This window comes from Excalfactoria chinensis, chromosome 1, assembly GCF_039878825.1.
Source record: "Excalfactoria chinensis isolate bCotChi1 chromosome 1, bCotChi1.hap2, whole genome shotgun sequence".
In the NCBI taxonomy this organism is placed as follows: domain Eukaryota; kingdom Metazoa; phylum Chordata; class Aves; order Galliformes; family Phasianidae; genus Excalfactoria; species Excalfactoria chinensis.
Window position 1 is genome coordinate 70560954 of NC_092825.1, and position 18403 is coordinate 70579356.

The following is an 18403-nucleotide window of genomic DNA, read 5'->3' on the forward strand; positions in this document are numbered from 1 at the left end:
GCCTATCAGGGTCAGGCTCCAGGGAGCAATGCTCCTCCAGATTCTGGGCTGGGATGAAAGTCCAGAACCAGGTGTCTTGCTATGCTATAACCAGCATCAAGTTCACCCATGGATCTGTGAAGATCGGTTTGTGTACCTCATGATTCTTGACTGCTATGTCCTGGGAGAGGATGTAGTTGTCCTTAACTTTTGAACCTAAGCAACCTGAGCCTAGAGATGTGAATATAGATGTGAATATAGCCACCAGCTCAGAGTGCAGCTTAGTGTATCTTTAGCTGGCACTAATCTTGGGATGCTGGCCCCAGACATAGCAGCCAAAACACTTTGCAAAGAGAGTTATGAAATTGCTGTGTTGCTTTATGGAGAATACATCTTGTCTCCTTAGAGCCACAGAATCACAAGGTTGGAAAGGACCTACAAGATCATCTAGTCCAACTGTCCTCCCATTACCATTGCCACCACAAACCACTAAACCATATCTTGTAGCTCCTCATCCAGACATCTCTTGAACAGTGCCAGGGACAGAGACTCCACCACCTCCCTGTGCAGCCATTCCAGTGCCTGACCACTCTGAGAGAAAAAACTTTTCCTTATGTCTAATATAAACCTCCTGTGGCACAACTTGTGGCCATTTCCTCGGGTCCTGTTTGTTACCTGGGAGAAGAGGCCAAGCCCCTCCTCATCACAACTTCCCTTCAGGAAGTTGTAGAGTGCAATGGGGTCTCCCCTGAGCCTCCTCTCCTCCAGGCTAAACAATCCCAGCTCCCTGAGCTGCTCCTCATAAGACCTGTGCTCCAGACCCCTCACCAGCTTTGTTGCCCTTCTCTGGACACATTCCAGGACCTTGATGTCTTTCTTGCAGTGAGGGGCCCAAAACTGAATACAGTACTCAAGGTACAGCTTCACCAGAGCTGAATACAGGGAGCTGATTACCTCTCTGCTCCTGCTGGCCACATTATTTCTAATGCTGGCCAGGATGCTGCTGGCCCTCTTGGCCACCTTGGCACACTGTCGGCTCATGTTCAGCCAAGTATCAACCGACACCCCTCGTCTTCACAGTCGTCCAGCCACTCAAACCCAAGCCTATAGCACTGCGTGGGGTTATTGTGGCCAAAGTGCAGGACCTGGCACTTGGCCTTGTTGAACCTTCTCTGGCAGCTCTGAATCTCACCTTCTGTCCTTCTCCAGCAAGTTGTATGCTATTGCAAGATGCTATCCTAGCAAGATGGTTCATGGAGGCTGAACAGTGACAGCTGGCACAGCCTCTTAATATAGAAGTGAGGGGTGTGGCTGTGCAAGCAGCGCTGCCTTGAGCAGTTAGGGAACAGACAGTGCTAGAAAGGGTTTAATTGAAAGTTGTAAAACTTTTGTAGAATTGATACTGAGTATGAGGGATGACCCAAGTACTTGGAGACACAGTGACTTCCCTTCCTAAGGGCTTTCAGGAGCAAATCCTGAGTGTGTGCTCTAAGATGGACTGTGGCAGCAGCCAAGAAGAGCAAGAAGACATGGCTGGATGAGTCTGCACACCATGTACATGCACAACTCTAGCTCAAGTACTGCAAGGATCGGAGTTGTGGCAGTTCAAACTGCCTGTGTGGGCCAGCAAATCATGCTGCAAACTGCTGAGGAGCTCCACACTTGTCTTCTGTATTACTGAAGATCACTGATTCAAACCTCGTGCAGGTTCATAGCAATTATTGCAACACAGGCATGACCTGTATCCTCCTATAAGCCCCAGGAGTTTGTTCATCCCTCCCAAAAGCTGTTATTAAAATTATTTCTTAGTTGTCAGATACATGAATGAATAAATCATCATAATGATTCAAACATGTGAACAAATTATTTATTACAGTAATTGTAAAAAGGACTGTCAGTAAGATCCATTTTTCTGTTATAATGGTAAATATTGATTTTTAAAGGTATATTCTTCAGCAAAGTATTTTTCATCTGCTTGCCATACAATATTCTTGTATAATATGAAAGAAAAATATGCTTCTTTCTGTGTCAGACATCTTCATAGAAATGAAAAAACATGCTTCCTTTTGCAGCAGCCATCTTCAGTACTACTGAGTGAGAAAGGAAAATGGATTAAGTAGCATTTAGATTATATTCACTTCCCTCCTGAGGACAGAGACAAAAAAGACAGCCACCGTGAGCTGGTCAGAAAGTCCAAGGCGTGAATTAACTGAGTATTAGCAGCTAGTTAGTAGGAGGAATAAATAGGAAAATATTTTGCTTCAGTATCCATGCTGCTAAGAGAGTATAGGCTATATGCATATGGTTTGCAGTCAGCAAAGGCACTGGATACTATGATGATAAAAGCTTGGTGTTTTCTGTTTGTTTGTTTGCTTGTTTGTTTTGGGGGGTAGGGGTGGGGTTAATTATTATTAATATTTAGCACCCAACAAAGGGCTTTCAAGGGAAAGAGAGACTTTCGTCCTGGGAAGGATGGAGGCAACGTTACCTATTAGCTCAATTTTCAGAAGGGCAAAGCGAACCATTGTGAGTTACCGCTTGGTTTCAGATGCCAGTTGTTACATGGATCAACCAAGCCCGTAGTCCCCTGTCTCGCTCCTCTTCCCGTGTGTGCTCGCGCGCCCGGCGGGGAAGGCAGAGCCGCTGCACAGCGCTGACCACACCGGTAGCAGCACCAGCTCCAGGACCGGGAATAGGACCAGGGCAGAAGGAGGGGCCGCCGGGCAGGCGCAGAGCGGGGAAGGCGCAACAGGCGGGGCGGTGGGCGGCTCGGCGGCGGCGTGCGAATGACGGGCGGCGCTGCCCGCTGAAGGAGAAGTGGGGGTGCACGCAGAGCGGCGGCATGCGGGCGGAGGAGCCGCTGGCGCTGGCGGCCCCACAGGCGGGCGGTGGCGAGACAGAGGCGACGAGCGAGGAGCAGGGCGGCAGCGGCTGCTGCAGCAGCGAGCGGCTAGTGATCAACATCTCCGGGCTGCGCTTCGAGACGCAGCTGCGGACCCTCTCCATCTTTCCCGATACGCTGCTGGGCGACCCAAGCCGCCGGGTGCATTACTTCGACCCTCTCCGCAACGAGTACTTCTTCGACCGCAACCGACCTAGCTTCGACGCCATCCTTTACTACTACCAGTCTGGAGGGCGGCTGCGGCGGCCAGTCCATGTGCCCCTCGACATCTTCCTGGAGGAGATCCGTTTCTACCAGCTGGGCCAGGAGGCCATTGAGACCTTCCGGGAGGATGAGGGTTTCATTCAGGAGGAGGAAAAGCCCCTGCCTGAGCACCACTTCCAGCGCCAAGTCTGGCTGCTCTTTGAATACCCTGAGAGCTCTGGACCAGCCCGTGCCATTGCCATCGTCTCTGTGCTGGTGATCCTCATTTCCATTGTCATCTTCTGCCTAGAGACCCTGCCTGAGTTTCGCCAGGAGCCCAAGGTTACCCAGCCTGGCTTCGGGGAGCCTGCTGTGCTTGATGATGACATATTGCTGCCACCACCACCGCCAAGTGGGACCCCGCAGCCTCCAAAACCCACTGCTGGTGCTGGGCCTTTCTTCACTGACCCTTTTTTCCTCATCGAGACGCTGTGCATCATCTGGTTCTCCTTTGAGCTTCTTGTGCGTTTCTTCACTTGCCCCAGCAAGCCTGACTTCTCTCGCAACATTATGAATATCATTGACATTGTGGCAATCATCCCCTACTTCATCACCCTTGGCACAGAGCTAGCCCAGCAGCAGCAGCAGAAGCAGCAGTCTGGGAGCAGCAGCAACAATGGGGGCCAGCAGCAAGCTATGTCCTTGGCCATCCTCAGAGTCATCCGACTGGTCAGGGTCTTCAGGATCTTCAAGCTCTCCAGGCACTCCAAAGGGCTACAGATCTTGGGGAAGACTCTCCAGGCCAGCATGAGGGAGCTAGGTCTCCTCATCTTCTTCCTCTTTATTGGGGTGATCCTCTTTTCTAGTGCTGTATACTTTGCAGAGACCGATGACCCTGACTCATTGTTCACCAGCATTCCTGATGCTTTTTGGTGGGCAGTGGTGTCCATGACCACTGTGGGCTATGGGGACATGTATCCCATGACAATTGGTGGCAAGATTGTGGGTTCCTTGTGTGCCATTGCAGGTGTGCTCACCATTGCTCTGCCTGTGCCTGTCATTGTGTCCAACTTCAACTACTTTTACCATCGAGAGACTGATAATGAAGAGCAATGCCAGTACACCCATGTCACCTGTGGCCAGCAGCAGTCACCCTTCTCTGAGCCCAAGAAGGGGGACAGTAATCAGTCTCTCAGCAAATCTGAATTTTTGGAAGTGGAAGACCTGGAGTCCATGAAATATTCCAACTTCATTCCTCCTGGTAACCAGGGTTATAAAGAGAAGAAAATGCTGACAGAAGTATGATCAGTTTTGTTATCCTGGGTCCAGGCACAGAGCTGCAAGCTGCTGCACAGCTGTCTTCCCACTAGCGATTGTATTCAGCATTTGCATACCAGACTGTGAACTGTGATGCCGTAAACAGAGTCATTGTGATAATGGGCTCTTCTGTCCTGATTTGCTGTTTCTCATTACTGTGTGCTTGCTTTATTCTGTGGAGTACTAGATGTCATTCCCTGCTCCCTCATGGATGTCTTTTTTTTTTTTTTTTTTTTTTTTTTTTTTTGTAAGTCCACTGTAACCCACTTTTATCTTAGAAGCCTAATCTTTCTACTTTCTACTCCACTAGCAAAGAAGTCCTTGCAACAACTTCAGCTGAAGGCTTCTGCAGGGAGTAAGTAGTTAAAGGGGCTATGAACATTTGGCTCAAGCTGTACCCTTGGTTCCTGTGCCAGCTTGGTGCCCTTGGCTGTGGGATCAGTCACGCCTGCCACGCTATTGCTTTTGAATAATAGAAATGCTTTAACTAGCCTCACAGTGAATTCTGTAGGGAAAACTTGGCAAACAGATTCTTTTCTTCTTTGCAACACTTGGCTTACAGAAGATCCTCTTGTCTTATGTTTCCAAAAAGTTGCATAGATCTAAAAGCACTTTGCTACTTCGTATATGTATTTATTGTCAGTGGGCATAAATAGTTTGACAGGCTTGTTGAAGATTCTCTGTGTTTTGATCTTGTTTGTGCCAGTGTCCTGATGTTAACTGGCTTTTATAGTTCCAAGTTAACCTTTGTAGTGGTGCTTTCTCACTTTTGAGAAAACTGATTTGTTATCTCCTCAATTTATCTCCACAAGTGTTTAGTGAGAAGTACTTTATGCTTCAGCAACCCAGTTCTGTATTCAGGCATGTGAACACAGTTGACTCCACTGCATTTTTATTGAAGTGTTTCTGTAGCTGAGGAAAGTTTGCATGCTGGTATTTTGTTGACATTGCCAAAAAAACACAACCACCTGTGCTGCATGAAAATTTCGCTGATATTGTGGCTCACAGTCATAAATTATCCCTGGGTAAATGTATTGGCTTTAGAGGCTGGCCCTTACACCAGCTTCCCTACAACATCTGCACAAACTCAATAGCATACCCCAGAACTTTAAAATGAGAAGAAAGAGGTAACTGTGAAGAGGTATTTTTTGCTTTATTACTGATTCAGCCATTTCTGGTTATTTCTTAAGTTGAAGGCACAGAAATGATTTTTTCATTTTTTATGTGCACAACTTACAATAGCATTGCAAAATACATTCCTTGGCCTGCACTGCTGGGCTTGTCAAGGGACCAGAGAATTTCATTTTAAGATGCATGTTTTTCTTCCCAGATCACATTTATCTCTGTCTATTTCCAATTTTAAAAAGGGGAAACAAATGCTTTTAGATTCTATTGGTAAACTTTCGTGCAAATACATGTATTGTTTTTGTTTTTAAATGTGAATGTATGTTCTGCATTCGTATGTGTGCATGTGTATGAAAGCAAAGGCAGGCAGAATCATAGTACCATAGAACTATAGAATGGCTTAGGTTGGAGGGACTTTAAGATAATCTAATTGCATCACCCATGCCATGGACAGGGCTGCCAGCCACTGGGTCAGACTGCTCAGCATCCCATCCAAGCTGGCTTTGAAATCCAGCAAGGATGGAGCATCCACAACTTCTCTGGGCACCAGCACCTCACAACCCTCTGAGTAAAGATTTTTTTCCTAACATCTAACTTAAATCTTTCCCCTCTTTTAATTGAAAGTTCCTCCTTTTTGTTCTGTCGCTATCAGACCATGTAAAAGCCAGTCTCCCTCCTGCTTATAGCCTCCCCTACATGCCACAATGAAGTTTTCCCAGGACCTCTCCAACTTAAACAAGCCCAGCTCCCTCAATTTTTTCTTTGTGATAGAGGTGCTCCAGCCCCTTGATCATCTTCATGACCCTCCTCTGGATCTGCTGCTGTAGCTCCACAACTTTCTTGTGCTTGGAGTCCCAGCTTGACTCAGAACTCCAGATGAGGCCTCACAAGGACAGAGTAAAGGGTGTAATCACCTCCTTTGCCCTGCTGGCCATCCCTCTTTTGATGCAGCTCAGGGTACTGTTGGCCTTCTGGGATGCAAGCACACACAGCTGGCTCACATCTAGCTTTTTGTCCACCAGGATCCCCAAGTCCTTCTCTACAGGGCTGCTCTCAAGGAGTTCTTTCCCATGTGTGTACATGTATCTGGGATTATCCTGATCCAAGTGCAGAGTGTTGCACCTGACCTTGTAGAACCTCATTATATTCTTGTGGGCCCAATTCTCAAGCCTGGCCAGGTCCCTCTGGATGGCATCTCTTCCTTCTGCCATATCACCTGCACTACTCAGTGTGGTGTCATCAGCAAACTTGCTAGTGGTACACTCGATCCCACTGTATATGTCACTGAGAAAGATGTTAAAGAGCACTGGTCCCAAGTCAGGCCACTGTCGGACACTTCTTATCACTGGCCTCTACCTGTACATAGATCCATTGTCCACAGTCCTGTGACCACCCAACTAATTCTTTTCCACTGAATAGCCCACAAAACAGATGTAATAACAAGGTGCAAAATATATAGGATATGTTTTATGTATATGCATATATCATGCTTTTCAAGCATAGGGCTGAGATTGCTAAGGATGTGTCCTTTAATATCACCTAAGCTGGCAGGGTTGTGAAGTGGGATGTGTTTGCATCTTTGTTACCCTGCTTATTTTCCACTGCCCTGAGATTTGGCTCCATGCCTAGACTGCTTTTATTGTGACTCTCTTCTTCTGGGTCCTGATCATATGGTAGAAGTTGTTTGTGTAAGTCCTAACTGCTGCGTATCTCCAGAGACCCATTATCTTCTCAAAGTTTTCTAATGTACAAGGGACTCCCCTTAGGTCAGTGCACAGACCTTGCACTGATTCCTCTGTTCTCTCTCTCACTGGTCAGCAAAATGCCATTTGTTACTGCAGATCAGCCTGGGAGACCACGTGTAGTGTGGTATAGTGATGGCTCTGTAGATGAGAGGAGCTTGCCTGAATAAAGAGAGCAGAATGTGACTTTCAGGCAACCTCCACAGATGCCTGTAAGTGCCCAGTGATTTTTTTTTTTGGTTCATTGGAACTGAGCCAAATTTATCTCAATTTCTGGGCTTTGGGTTATGTTCTGCATCTCTTGAAGCATGTAACTTGTGGGTCAGTAATACTGGTACAGCAGTAGGAGTAATCCCACTGCAAGGTGGGATCTCTGTTGATTTTTTGTAAAAATTTGTCTCAGTCTCTGGATTAATTCTGCAAAATGCTATTGTTCTTAGTTGTGTATCAGATTCGGTACAATGAAATATTCTTCTGAATGCAAGGGATTGGCTTTCAGTTTTATGTTATCCTTGCAAGTGCACTAAGCTCGCAGAAGAAACTGTTAAGAGGGATGTGTTGAGGCTGTTGCTGTCTCCTAGTAGAATGCCCATGTTTGGGATTATTTTATGCAGAAGTGTATCAGCTGATACAAGCTTCCCCAAAGAAAGATATAAAAAGCTCAGGTTAAGCATGAGTTCAGGAGGCAGCATGAGCGATGCTCTGCTGACGTCAGAAAATTCCTTGTGCTGGTGCCTTCCCTTTGGCCCAACCCCTCTGCCCCTGCCAGGCAGGAGCCATACCTCTCAAGAATAGGTTGTTCTTTCTGCCAGCGAAGTACATGGCTAGGCATGCAGACTCTGACAAAAAAAAACAAACAAACAAACAAACAAAAAAAACCAACAACAAACAAAAACACAAAAAAAGACGTGAGACATATAACTAGTAACATAAACCCTAGCATGTGTCTTGTAGAGATGTTCTGGTAAAAAGAGCTTCTGCTATCACGTGAAATTCAGCTGTAGGTTTCTAAGTATATAGGCACACACATGCATAACACAGATGCAAAGGAACTTTGCTGAAAACGTTACTCTATGTGCAGTTTTTTATTTGTTTTTTTTTTTTTTGTTTTGTTTTTTTTCACTCCGTATTTTTCATTTCTGGAAAGAATGTGCAAAAATGTGCAAATGAAAATGTGTAAAACAGGACTGGTGTCTTCTCCCTGGATTTTCTGTGTTGGAGCAAAAAGTTAACAAGCTTGGAAAGTGTATTTAAGTGTGCAAATCTGTTCTTTAGCATCTCCTAAAAACAACAATAACAACAACCAAGATATTCAAGTCATGCAGTCATCAACAGTATTATAGCACTTCTGGTATTCAGCACTTTTATTAAGCAGCCTTCAGAGTTTTTGCAAGTGACTTAAGTGACATTGTACCTTTATAGAGCACTCAAGTTTTCAGCTGTTAGCAGTCATCTGTGGCTGCATGAAATATAAATCTGTCTGTCTAGCTATTTCCTTCTTAAGGCAGAGCACATCTTGTGAAGCCAAAGTAGTATCTCCAAGGATCTGTTTCCATAACAATCTCACAGACTGTTTCTCTACCCTGTGACTTTGGCTACAAGCAAAAGCACTGTTGAATGGGTTCAGTTCTCAGTTATTAACATGCCACCTTTACAGCAATTTTCTTTGCTTAGTGAAGATCCTATCACATTATATTGTGTACAGCTGCCCTGTTAAACTCCAGACTGACAGACTGTTAACAGCATTCAAAAGCAGGCAGTGCAAACAAGCAGTTGGAAAGGAACTTTTTATCCTTGCACATGGAGAGATAGGGTGTGTGAAAGACAAGGGGGCTTACATGGGGCCAACTGGTCAATGAGTTTTCTGAGTGCTCAGTAAGAAGGAATACAAGCAGGAGTGTTGCTTTAAAAAACACAGAATCCTTTTTCAAACAATCTCACTAGGAAATAAAGTTTTGTTATGAACAAGACAAACCTTTGGCCATTCTGTGACAATCAGTTCTAAAGAAAATTTTCCATGGGATATTTTGCACCAAATTACATCAGGGGAGAAATCAATGAGGGAAGGAAAAGAAGAATTTTATTGCAAATGCCTTTTTTATCCACTGCTTATCAACAATCTGAAGGACTGTAAGTTTAAAAGGCATGAAAAGTTGTTCTGAAGTATTTCAGAGTCTACATTACTGAAGGATTCCTGAAGTTTTCTACAAGGTGAAAGTTCTGTTCCTGTTTGGAAAATATTGCACTTTGAATTCCTTGAGCAATTTTCTGTTTTGGCCCTGTTCGTTCTGATCCAGTGTATATGGATAAAAGTCACTGCTACAGCAGCTGGAAGGATGAATGTGACAGGACTAACTGTTCTCCATTAGGCTCACTCATTTGATGTACGGAGATCCCTGCAGTGGTAAAGAAGAATGAGTATAAAGGAAATTCAAGAGGGCAAAAAGCAGGGTAAGGGCTGAATGTCTTTCACATTATGATGGAAAGATCAGGATCATCCCTAAAAGCAAAGGAACTAACAGCTTCAGCTTCTTTTTCATCTGTGAAATTAACAAGTATGAATTTCTTTCAATTAATGAGGAGGAATTTCCTAATTAAAATTTGCAGCCTAAATGGAGAATCCGATTCTAGGTGAAGAAAAGAGAGAAAGATAACTATAAACTACAAAAACATAGTATGAGCCAGATCCTCACCATCTACTGATGGAAACTGGCAAAACTCCATTTTGCACAACTACCTTCATTTATATTGGGGTCCAACTTCAGCCTTCTGCATACAGTCAAAACATATGTACTATCTGTTAAAAAAGCTTACCATCAGGGAATGCAGATTACAGCAGGAGTTAACATCAGCTTTCCCAAAAACTCTGATCTGAATTGAGTCCAAGTAAGTCTACTGAGCTTAAAAGTTAGGTTTCTCTTTAAGTTTATACTGGCAAAAACAAAAGCAGTAGCATTCTAAATGCAGTGGTGGAAATATGCAAGTCATGGACAAGTTAAAGACTAAATAAGATTCTGTGCTCAGCTGCAGACATGTAAGCACAAGATAGCTCTATTTACTGAGATCTGATTTCTTCATCTCTGCTCTTTGGAGGTTACACTCCAAACAAATCACATTTTGAGTATGTTTGTAGCCATATTGTCTTGCTTACACAGCATTTCCTGATTTGCTGCCATCTGGTTTACATGTAAAGTTAAAGAGAAGAGCAGGTGTCTGCAGGATCAGAAGCCTTAATCCTCTGATAAAATGAAAAATTGCCAATGAAAACTGTATGTCCTTAGTTGCCTAAGGAATAGTTGGTAATGAAACTGCTTGTTAATTACAGTAAGCAGTCCATTGGTATGCACATTAGGTCCTAAGTAAGTCAAGACTCTGGTCAGGGAGGCAAACCCAGGAGAATGCTTGCTGGGGGGAAAGTAGGCAAGGGAGCACAGTAAAACTGATTTTCCAGTGTGGCTTATGTTGCTAGTACGCATGTCAGTTTTGTGTGCCTTGCCTAACTAGTTGAGTTTTTGCTTGCTCCAGGAAAGTCTGCTCAGGGTTTGTTAGATGGCACAAGAACTTGAATATTATGGCATGGTTTTATGCTTTATTCATAGCTGGGGTCAGTGTGAATTTTACTTCATTGATAAACATTCTCTGTAGGAAATATCCATGTTGTCTGTACTGCACATTTACAGGTTGAACTTTCCAGTGTCCAACTTTTTTGTAATGAAAGAAAGGAAAAGATTTGCAGGAGGGAAATGTTATGGAAAGTGCTCATCAACTTTTGTGGTCACACTAAAATACTGTAGCTGTGTTGCCTCAGAGGCAAGACTCATGAGAAACCTTGCCTTTGTACAAAATATTGCTGGAAGTTCAGTAAATCTGTCTTTGGATTCACTTACACTAAATGGGTATAAAAATATTTATTGTAAAGTTTTGGAAGACCATTTGTTGAAAAGTGTAATAAATCCTAAGGTATTTCACTGGGATTGTAGCCACATCTTTAGGTGTTGTAGGTTCACTTACCTAAAAAGTTGTATATGATTTTACATCAACATAAGATTTAACTTTTCGAGCAAATATTGTTTTATCCTCTTGCATTCTCTGGAGAGAAACAAAATGTTCATTGACCAAAAAAAAAAAAAAAAAAAAAAAAAAAAAAAGGTGGAATATTACTGTCTCCTCTTGCTGCTTGTTGATGCATCTGTTGTTTTCAATTAGATTGATGGCATCCATTTTCAGAAAGCAGATGATGCCCTCATTTACACTGGTGCAATTCTGGAAAAGAACCACGTCAGTAAAGTGACTCCAAACTTATCTCTGGTGAAAGCAGAATTGGACCACAGCCTCATAATTTGCTTATATGTGTTGGTGCTCTAAGAAGGTGCACTATTACTGTACTGTAAGTTGAGCCTGTATGCTGTGTCACACTCAGTTCTTTTGTGCCCTTGACAAGCCTGGCAGAAGTCAGGCTGGTGTGGGGCTTTTGGGGTCACATCAAGCACAGCAGATTCCATTTCTACATCCTCGCCTTCTTTTCTATCCCTATTTCTTTCACTTTCCTCTTGCTTCAATATGATCTGTCTCTAAGGAGATAGATTTTTTTATGGTAAGCAATTATAATTGCAATTCTTAAGAAATACAGTAACAGAAGGGTAGCAGAAATAGGCATGGAGACAAATTCTACCCCTTCTACAGATTTTACTGATATCGCCATCTGTGAAACCTGTCACAGTCCTGTCAGGTTGGCTGTAGATCTGCTGGCTCTAGGCTTTCTTGCTCCAATACTTCTGATTTTAGTGATGCCTTCCCCGAAAAACCTTTACATGAAACCATTTGTACACTGTGTGGAAAATTACCACTTAAGATGGGATAGATGTGGGTCAGTAGAGGAAGTACAGAGTCAGTAAAGAACAGAGTAAATAATCATTGTGAGAAAGGAAGGAGGTTCTTAACAGAGTTCTTCAAGGGTTACTCTCTAGATTGTTTAAAGTATTTGCAGTAGGACTAAGATAAAATTTAGCGATGTTGTAACCTAAGTGTCATTGTGTATGTGGACATGAATGATGACTGAATGATGGACTTAAAGTAACTGGAAGATACTGAATAGCACAGCAATTAAAATAGTAATAGGGTTTTTGATAGCAAGCATATCACTTGTGGAAGACACAGATGGGGAGTGAGTCAGAGTACCAGTGTCACAAGAGTGATGAAGTTAAAAGCTTTAGATACAGCTCTTAAAAATCTCAGAAGAGCTTCTGCTACCACCTGGGAAGTATTAACTCTTTAAGGCCTCGTCTGGAGTGTTACATGCCTTTGTGGTGACTAAATCTGGTGAATTTTAACACAGAGTGGGAAGGATGTATTGGAATGGCAGCAAGAATGATCAGGTGGATCAATACTACTTCACAAGAGGAACCTGGAAGAACCTGTCTTTTCTAGACCAGCAAAAGATCAGCAAGAACTGTAGTTACAGAAATGCTGGGGGATCGTATTTATTTTTATTTAAGTTGAAAGGCTGTGGTGTTGGTGAACAATGGAGCAGAAACTGTCAATGAATAAATTTATGTTGGAAAGCAGTAAGTGATTTCTAGTATAACAGATAAGATGAAATGAAAACTTGTTTTGGATGAAAATGTTTTTTTCAAATGAACTTTGGCAAATTTAAGAAAGTGTTCTTATACAGAAGTAGTTATGTGCAATGCTGAACCAGAAGATTACAAATATATAAGCAATTGTATCTTACTGCCTGTATCTTCTGAAAAAAAAAAAATAAATACAGCTTAGTAGACATAGTATACTTGTTTAGCTGCAGGATACCCAGTCCTATTGACCTATTTAGTACTTGGGCAGTTTGGTGTACGGGTGGGAAGAAGTGTGGGAGGAACATGAGTCTTTGAAGATGGCTGTTTCTCTGTGAAACTGAGGGAAGAGAACGAAGTGCTAGAAGTGGGTTAGGATGGGGCAGGCAGTACCTAATTGGTTTATGTAGTAGTATGGAGTCAGAAGAAAGGCTTAAGCTTTTCTTAATTTTTGCACCTGGAAAACACAACAATCTCTTTCCATTTCCCTTCCCCTCAATTTGGAACTTCTGCTGACTGTGTCTGGTCCTTTCTCCCTGTACAGAACCTTTCATCTCTTCTTTCTTCTTTCCTGGGGCTTCTGGTAATTCCTTGCTGTTATTAACTCCCCAGAGTAACTTCAGTAGCACATTGCACCTAATTGTTAGAAAAGCCTTGAGCAAGCTCTTCTGCAGCTCAACACGGGTTTCTGATTTGGATTAAGAAATCAACAGTGACAAATAACGTTCACTGAACTGAAGGTCAGCTGAGTTTACAGCAGGGGTAATCAGAATAATTCTCTATTAAAAAGCACCATTCTGGCAAAGACAAAGTAAAGCCATGATTTCATGTTTCTTCTTTCACCTCTTTGACTTTATCTCATTCAGTGGAAATATGACTGAGATTTTGAGCTCAGTGGATAGAACAATGATTGATGAAGGTGGGATCTTCACTGATCCGTTCAGCTCTGTATCACAAAAGCACGTAGGAAAACCTAGTCACGTTTTGTCCATGAGTCTTCTAATTTATTGCTGCTCTGTGCTCACTTATGCAATGAAACCATCACCTTGTAATTTATATCTATCAGTTGTTTTGTTTGTTTTTGTTTTTTTCCTCCCCTTTTTAATTCCTTAATTAGAAAAAAAAGAAAAACAAAACAATTTTACCAATAACGATGCACATTATGGAAACATGTGAACACAAACACCAAACTTTATCAATGACATTGTCAGTATGGTACACACAGATCTGGTTGTGCATAAGCTATTCTAAAGGCTTGTCATTATTTCTTGAGTTACAACAGCAAGAAGGGAAAAACAAATTAAGACAGTTACAGAGTGATCCAACAAGTTTAATTTGAACCATAAACACAGTGTTGCATCTGTTTCTGAGCTCAATTGATTTTGACATTGATAGAAGACATAATTAGTATATGCCTACATGCATCTTAATTACAACTGTTATATACAGTGCAGCTGTGTATGCCTTAGTCTTGAAGCATGAAACATACTAATGTTAAAGATCCTACACTAGCACTATCAGCAAAAAGGTGATCAAAGTGCATATATGATTAAAATCATATATGCCATCTCAGAGCTCAAAGAACCTACCAGTGGTGAGAAGTATTGTTGTAATTAGATTTTACAGTGGTGATATAGAATAAGGCACAATTAGCTATGAAGCATGATAAGAAAACAAACGTGTAAATGAGCAGAACCTACAAGTCCTTTGGTGCTACAGAGCAAACTTTGCCTATTCTTGGCCATATTAACCATGGTTGAAGGTGCTGATATCAAAAAGTAGTACAGGTAAATAGTACAGGAACAAATCCTACAAGTAAATGATGTTGATGCATGAGGATATGGAATAAACATTGTGTATTTCTCAAGATCTGAAATACACAGTAATTTTAATATATCAGAAATAGAACTGTCAGATACAATCCTTCTAGTGCTGTAATCTAGGGGCTTTCATGTGTATGAAATAATGCCCACAAAACAACTGATCTTTGTAGTCTGTAGTCTCTTTGGAGATGACACAATGAGTTTCAGAAACACTCTTGAGGGTGTTCAATATTGCTTATTCATTTGTCTGGTATCTGACCATCTATTGGTTTGCTACAGTGCATTGCAAATATTTTTGTAAGTCATATTTCCATCAAAAAAAGTCTTCTTTTTCAAAATCTGCCATGTCTATGATTTCAGTTGGTTGATACTCTTTAGAAAATGATCTATTTGAAAATTTTGTAGCATGCTTTATTATTTTCATAATATTATGAATTTTTCTAGTTTTTAACAACATGAATGTAAACAATGTAGAGTACAAAGTCTTGCAATTATATCTTCTGTACTTTGACCTGTAATGCGAGATACAATTAATATTATTTGTAAACTAACCTTTATTTTTCAAGACAATACAGTGGTAGCCACTGACTTCTAATTGTTAGCAGTGTGGCTCCAATGTCAAGTCTAATACTTCTGAGCATTCAGTTAGGTGCTATTTGGATACTCCAAACCAGATGAAGTGACGGGTCAAATAACTTGAATAGTAGACCACACCATGAACTAAAAGAGGGGAGACTTAGATTTGATATCACAAGGAAATTTTTTACTCGAGAGCCGGTGAGGAACTGAAACAGGTTGTGCAGAGAAGCTGTGGATGCCTTGTAGATGTTAAAAGGCCAGGCTGGATGGGGCCCTGTGCAGTGTGATATAGTGAATGGTGATATAGTGAATGAGAACACAAGGGGGAAGGGGGGGGGGGGGGGGGGGGGAAGAAAGTGGAACTAGACTGTACAGTCCCTTCCAACCTATGATTCTGTGCATTAGCAATGACAGAAGGGATGTTCCAGTGCTTTGGCTATCTATCACTGAGCCAATCGTTCTTTTCTGCAAGTGGAAAATATGCACAGATTAAATAAAGTTGTTTAATGAGTCCAGACTCCTTGTGCAACTCAGCGTGACTTGCTGGGACCCATCACTGTGAGTTCTGAGCATTTCCTGTTTCCTCTTGATGTGTTATATTTTGGAACTTTAGGGGAAAATAAAAAAAGAAAAAGACTATATTCCTGATAATTTCCTGCCTGTGGTGGGGAGGAAAAATGGCAGTAGAAGGTGCCATCTGGAGTTTGCCATAGCTCACCTCATTATTTACTTCTTTCTCTGGCTCTTAAAAAAAACCACAAACACACACAAAAACAAACAAACCTGAGCAGATTTGTGAACTCTCAGTATCTAAGCTAAGTGACTTTCAAAGAATATGAGTAGCGAGTTCTTCTTTGTGTAGTAATCTTAGTATTTCCATAGAAGATATCTGAATACATATTATTCAAGCCAGCTTCAGCTATAGTGGGAGCTGGAGGCAGCCAAGGCCATTCTCAGCAAAGGACCCAAGAAACTGGGAGGGAACAGAATTAGAATTGCTGACTTAAAATGGTCGAAGGGATGTTATGTACCATATGACATTATACAGAAGAAGTATTGAAGCAGTTGAGAGTTCATATGACTCTCTTCTGCTGCTCAAGGAGGGCACTGGGTCAGTGGGTGATGAGCAATTGCTTGTGCATCACTTGTTATAAATATAAATATAAATATATATATATATATTTACGTAGTTATAGGGAATGGTGATGGATGACAACTGGTTCTAAATTATCCAAAAACAGTGATGGTCACAAATCAGTTAAAGAAAAAAAAAAAAAAAAAATTTGCTTACCTATCCCAAGGATCAGGGATCACCAAATAATCCAAAAGGAGGGGTCTCCAGATAGAGATCTTTCCGTTATGGCTGACAGCCCTTATATGAGACTTAGGAAGCAATGAAAGTTCAGGTTGCACAGGTGAATCGTTTTCACCTATGCTTCCAGGGCTGGTTGTGTTCTTTCACTACGTGCTCATTCATTGGCTCAGGCCATGACTTTGCAATTCCCTTATGAATTTAAATAAGTATAAATGCTTTCACTTTCACATGCATAGGATACATATATAAGCAATGACAATATAGAGACATAGATATGCAAAGTGTTAGAAGTGAATATTTGTAAAATGTATTCATGTATTTATTTCCCAAAAGCTTTTAGGAAATATCTAGTTCAACTGTTAATAATGTACGTCAATCCACCAACTTGCCTGCTTGCCTTGGGTTCACCTAAATTGTGAGAAATCTCTAATCTGCAGACTAAATCTTTAGCAGTCTTCAAAGCAGAATATCATCATTGATCTTTCATGTAAGTTTTCTCCTGTAGATTTATACACTGAAGAGGAAAGCTTTCAATCCAGGATTACAAACAGTGTGCAAGCCAGTAGAGATATTAAGGCTGGCTTATGGTTTTCCAAAAAATCATAGCAAACAGTGATTTATTGAAGCTGGTAAGTGAGAGAATCCGTTAGACTATTTACAGGAAGAGACATCTGCAAGAGCTGTTTTAAGTAAAATTAAGTGAAAACACAAGTTATTGTGTTTTATTACATGGTGTATAATCACAGCACGGTTTGATTCTGCTCTTAGTTTTATATGGTTGGATTTGATTGGGATGTTGCTCATAATAGAAGTGTTCTACTGAAAGAGTGGAGAGGACATACAGAGGACATATTCAATATCTGAAATCTTGGATCTCATTTTTTTCCACTGTGTACATTAAAAATTCAACACATGTTTAGAAATTGTAAAATATAGTCATACAGTCATAATGAAGGGACCCTTAAAAGTCACTTGGTCCAACTTCCTGGCAATGAACAGAGACACCTACAGCTTGATCAGGTGCTCAGAATCCTGTCCAGCCTGATTTTGAGTGTCTCCAGGGATGGGGCATCTAGCACCTCTCTGGGAACCCTGTGCCAAACTTGTTAGTATGAACTGCTCTGAGCTGAACCTACTGAGAACAAGAGGCATTCAATTCCTACTGCTATCACCATCTGTTTGAAGCAGGCCTTCAGAGCTGCCTCCACAGACCCAACTCTACAGGAGAGAAAAAGGGCCTACAAATTTCCTTATAGCAAAATAATCCATGCTCCTCTATGGTTTCTAAATTTATTTAGTAAGACCCTTTAGTAGCAAACAAGACTCTTCTTGTACTAAATGTATTGCATGGCTAAAGTATGTAATGTTAACTGCCTGTCCAAAGTGAGGATTATGTAAAAACAGTCTCAATAATTAAAAATGAACGTATCATAAACAGTTTCTTTTCTTTTCTTTCTTTTTTGTTTGTTTGTTTGTTTGTTTGAGTTTACTAGAATATATTTTCTTGAAGTGTTTGAAAATCCAAAAGCCCAAAGCTGTTTCTGGATCTCCTTTCAGCAAATGTTCTATAAAAGTAGCAACTGCGTGGATGAAACACCCCAGAATTAAGTAAATGTAAGAAAAATTCTCAGAAAGTGTAACTGATTAGTGCATAGTCATTCAGCATTGAAAATATTGTGAAGAACTAAAATGGTATGGCTGTAGGACAGCAAAACTGGAATTTTAGATCTTTCAGGTACGCAAGGACTAATCAGTTGTATCACTGCAATGAAGGGACTAACATGAAACCAGAGGGCAGATGCAAGCTTATAATGGTGTTTCAAAGCACTATATAAATGAAAATTACAATCACTCACACCGAGAATAAAGGA

General features: G+C 41.5%; 1 protein-coding gene across 1 annotated transcript; it reads left to right on the top strand.

The window, feature by feature from the left end:
* Positions 1 to 2550: 2550 nt before the first annotated feature.
* On the top strand, positions 2551 to 17958 carry LOC140247920 (potassium voltage-gated channel subfamily A member 6-like). The gene has a single exon (XM_072328124.1). The coding sequence runs from the start codon at positions 2822 to 2824 to the stop codon at positions 4367 to 4369; it is 1548 nt and encodes a 515-aa protein (XP_072184225.1). The 5' UTR covers positions 2551 to 2821; the 3' UTR covers positions 4370 to 17958.
* Positions 17959 to 18403: the final 445 nt, after the last annotated feature.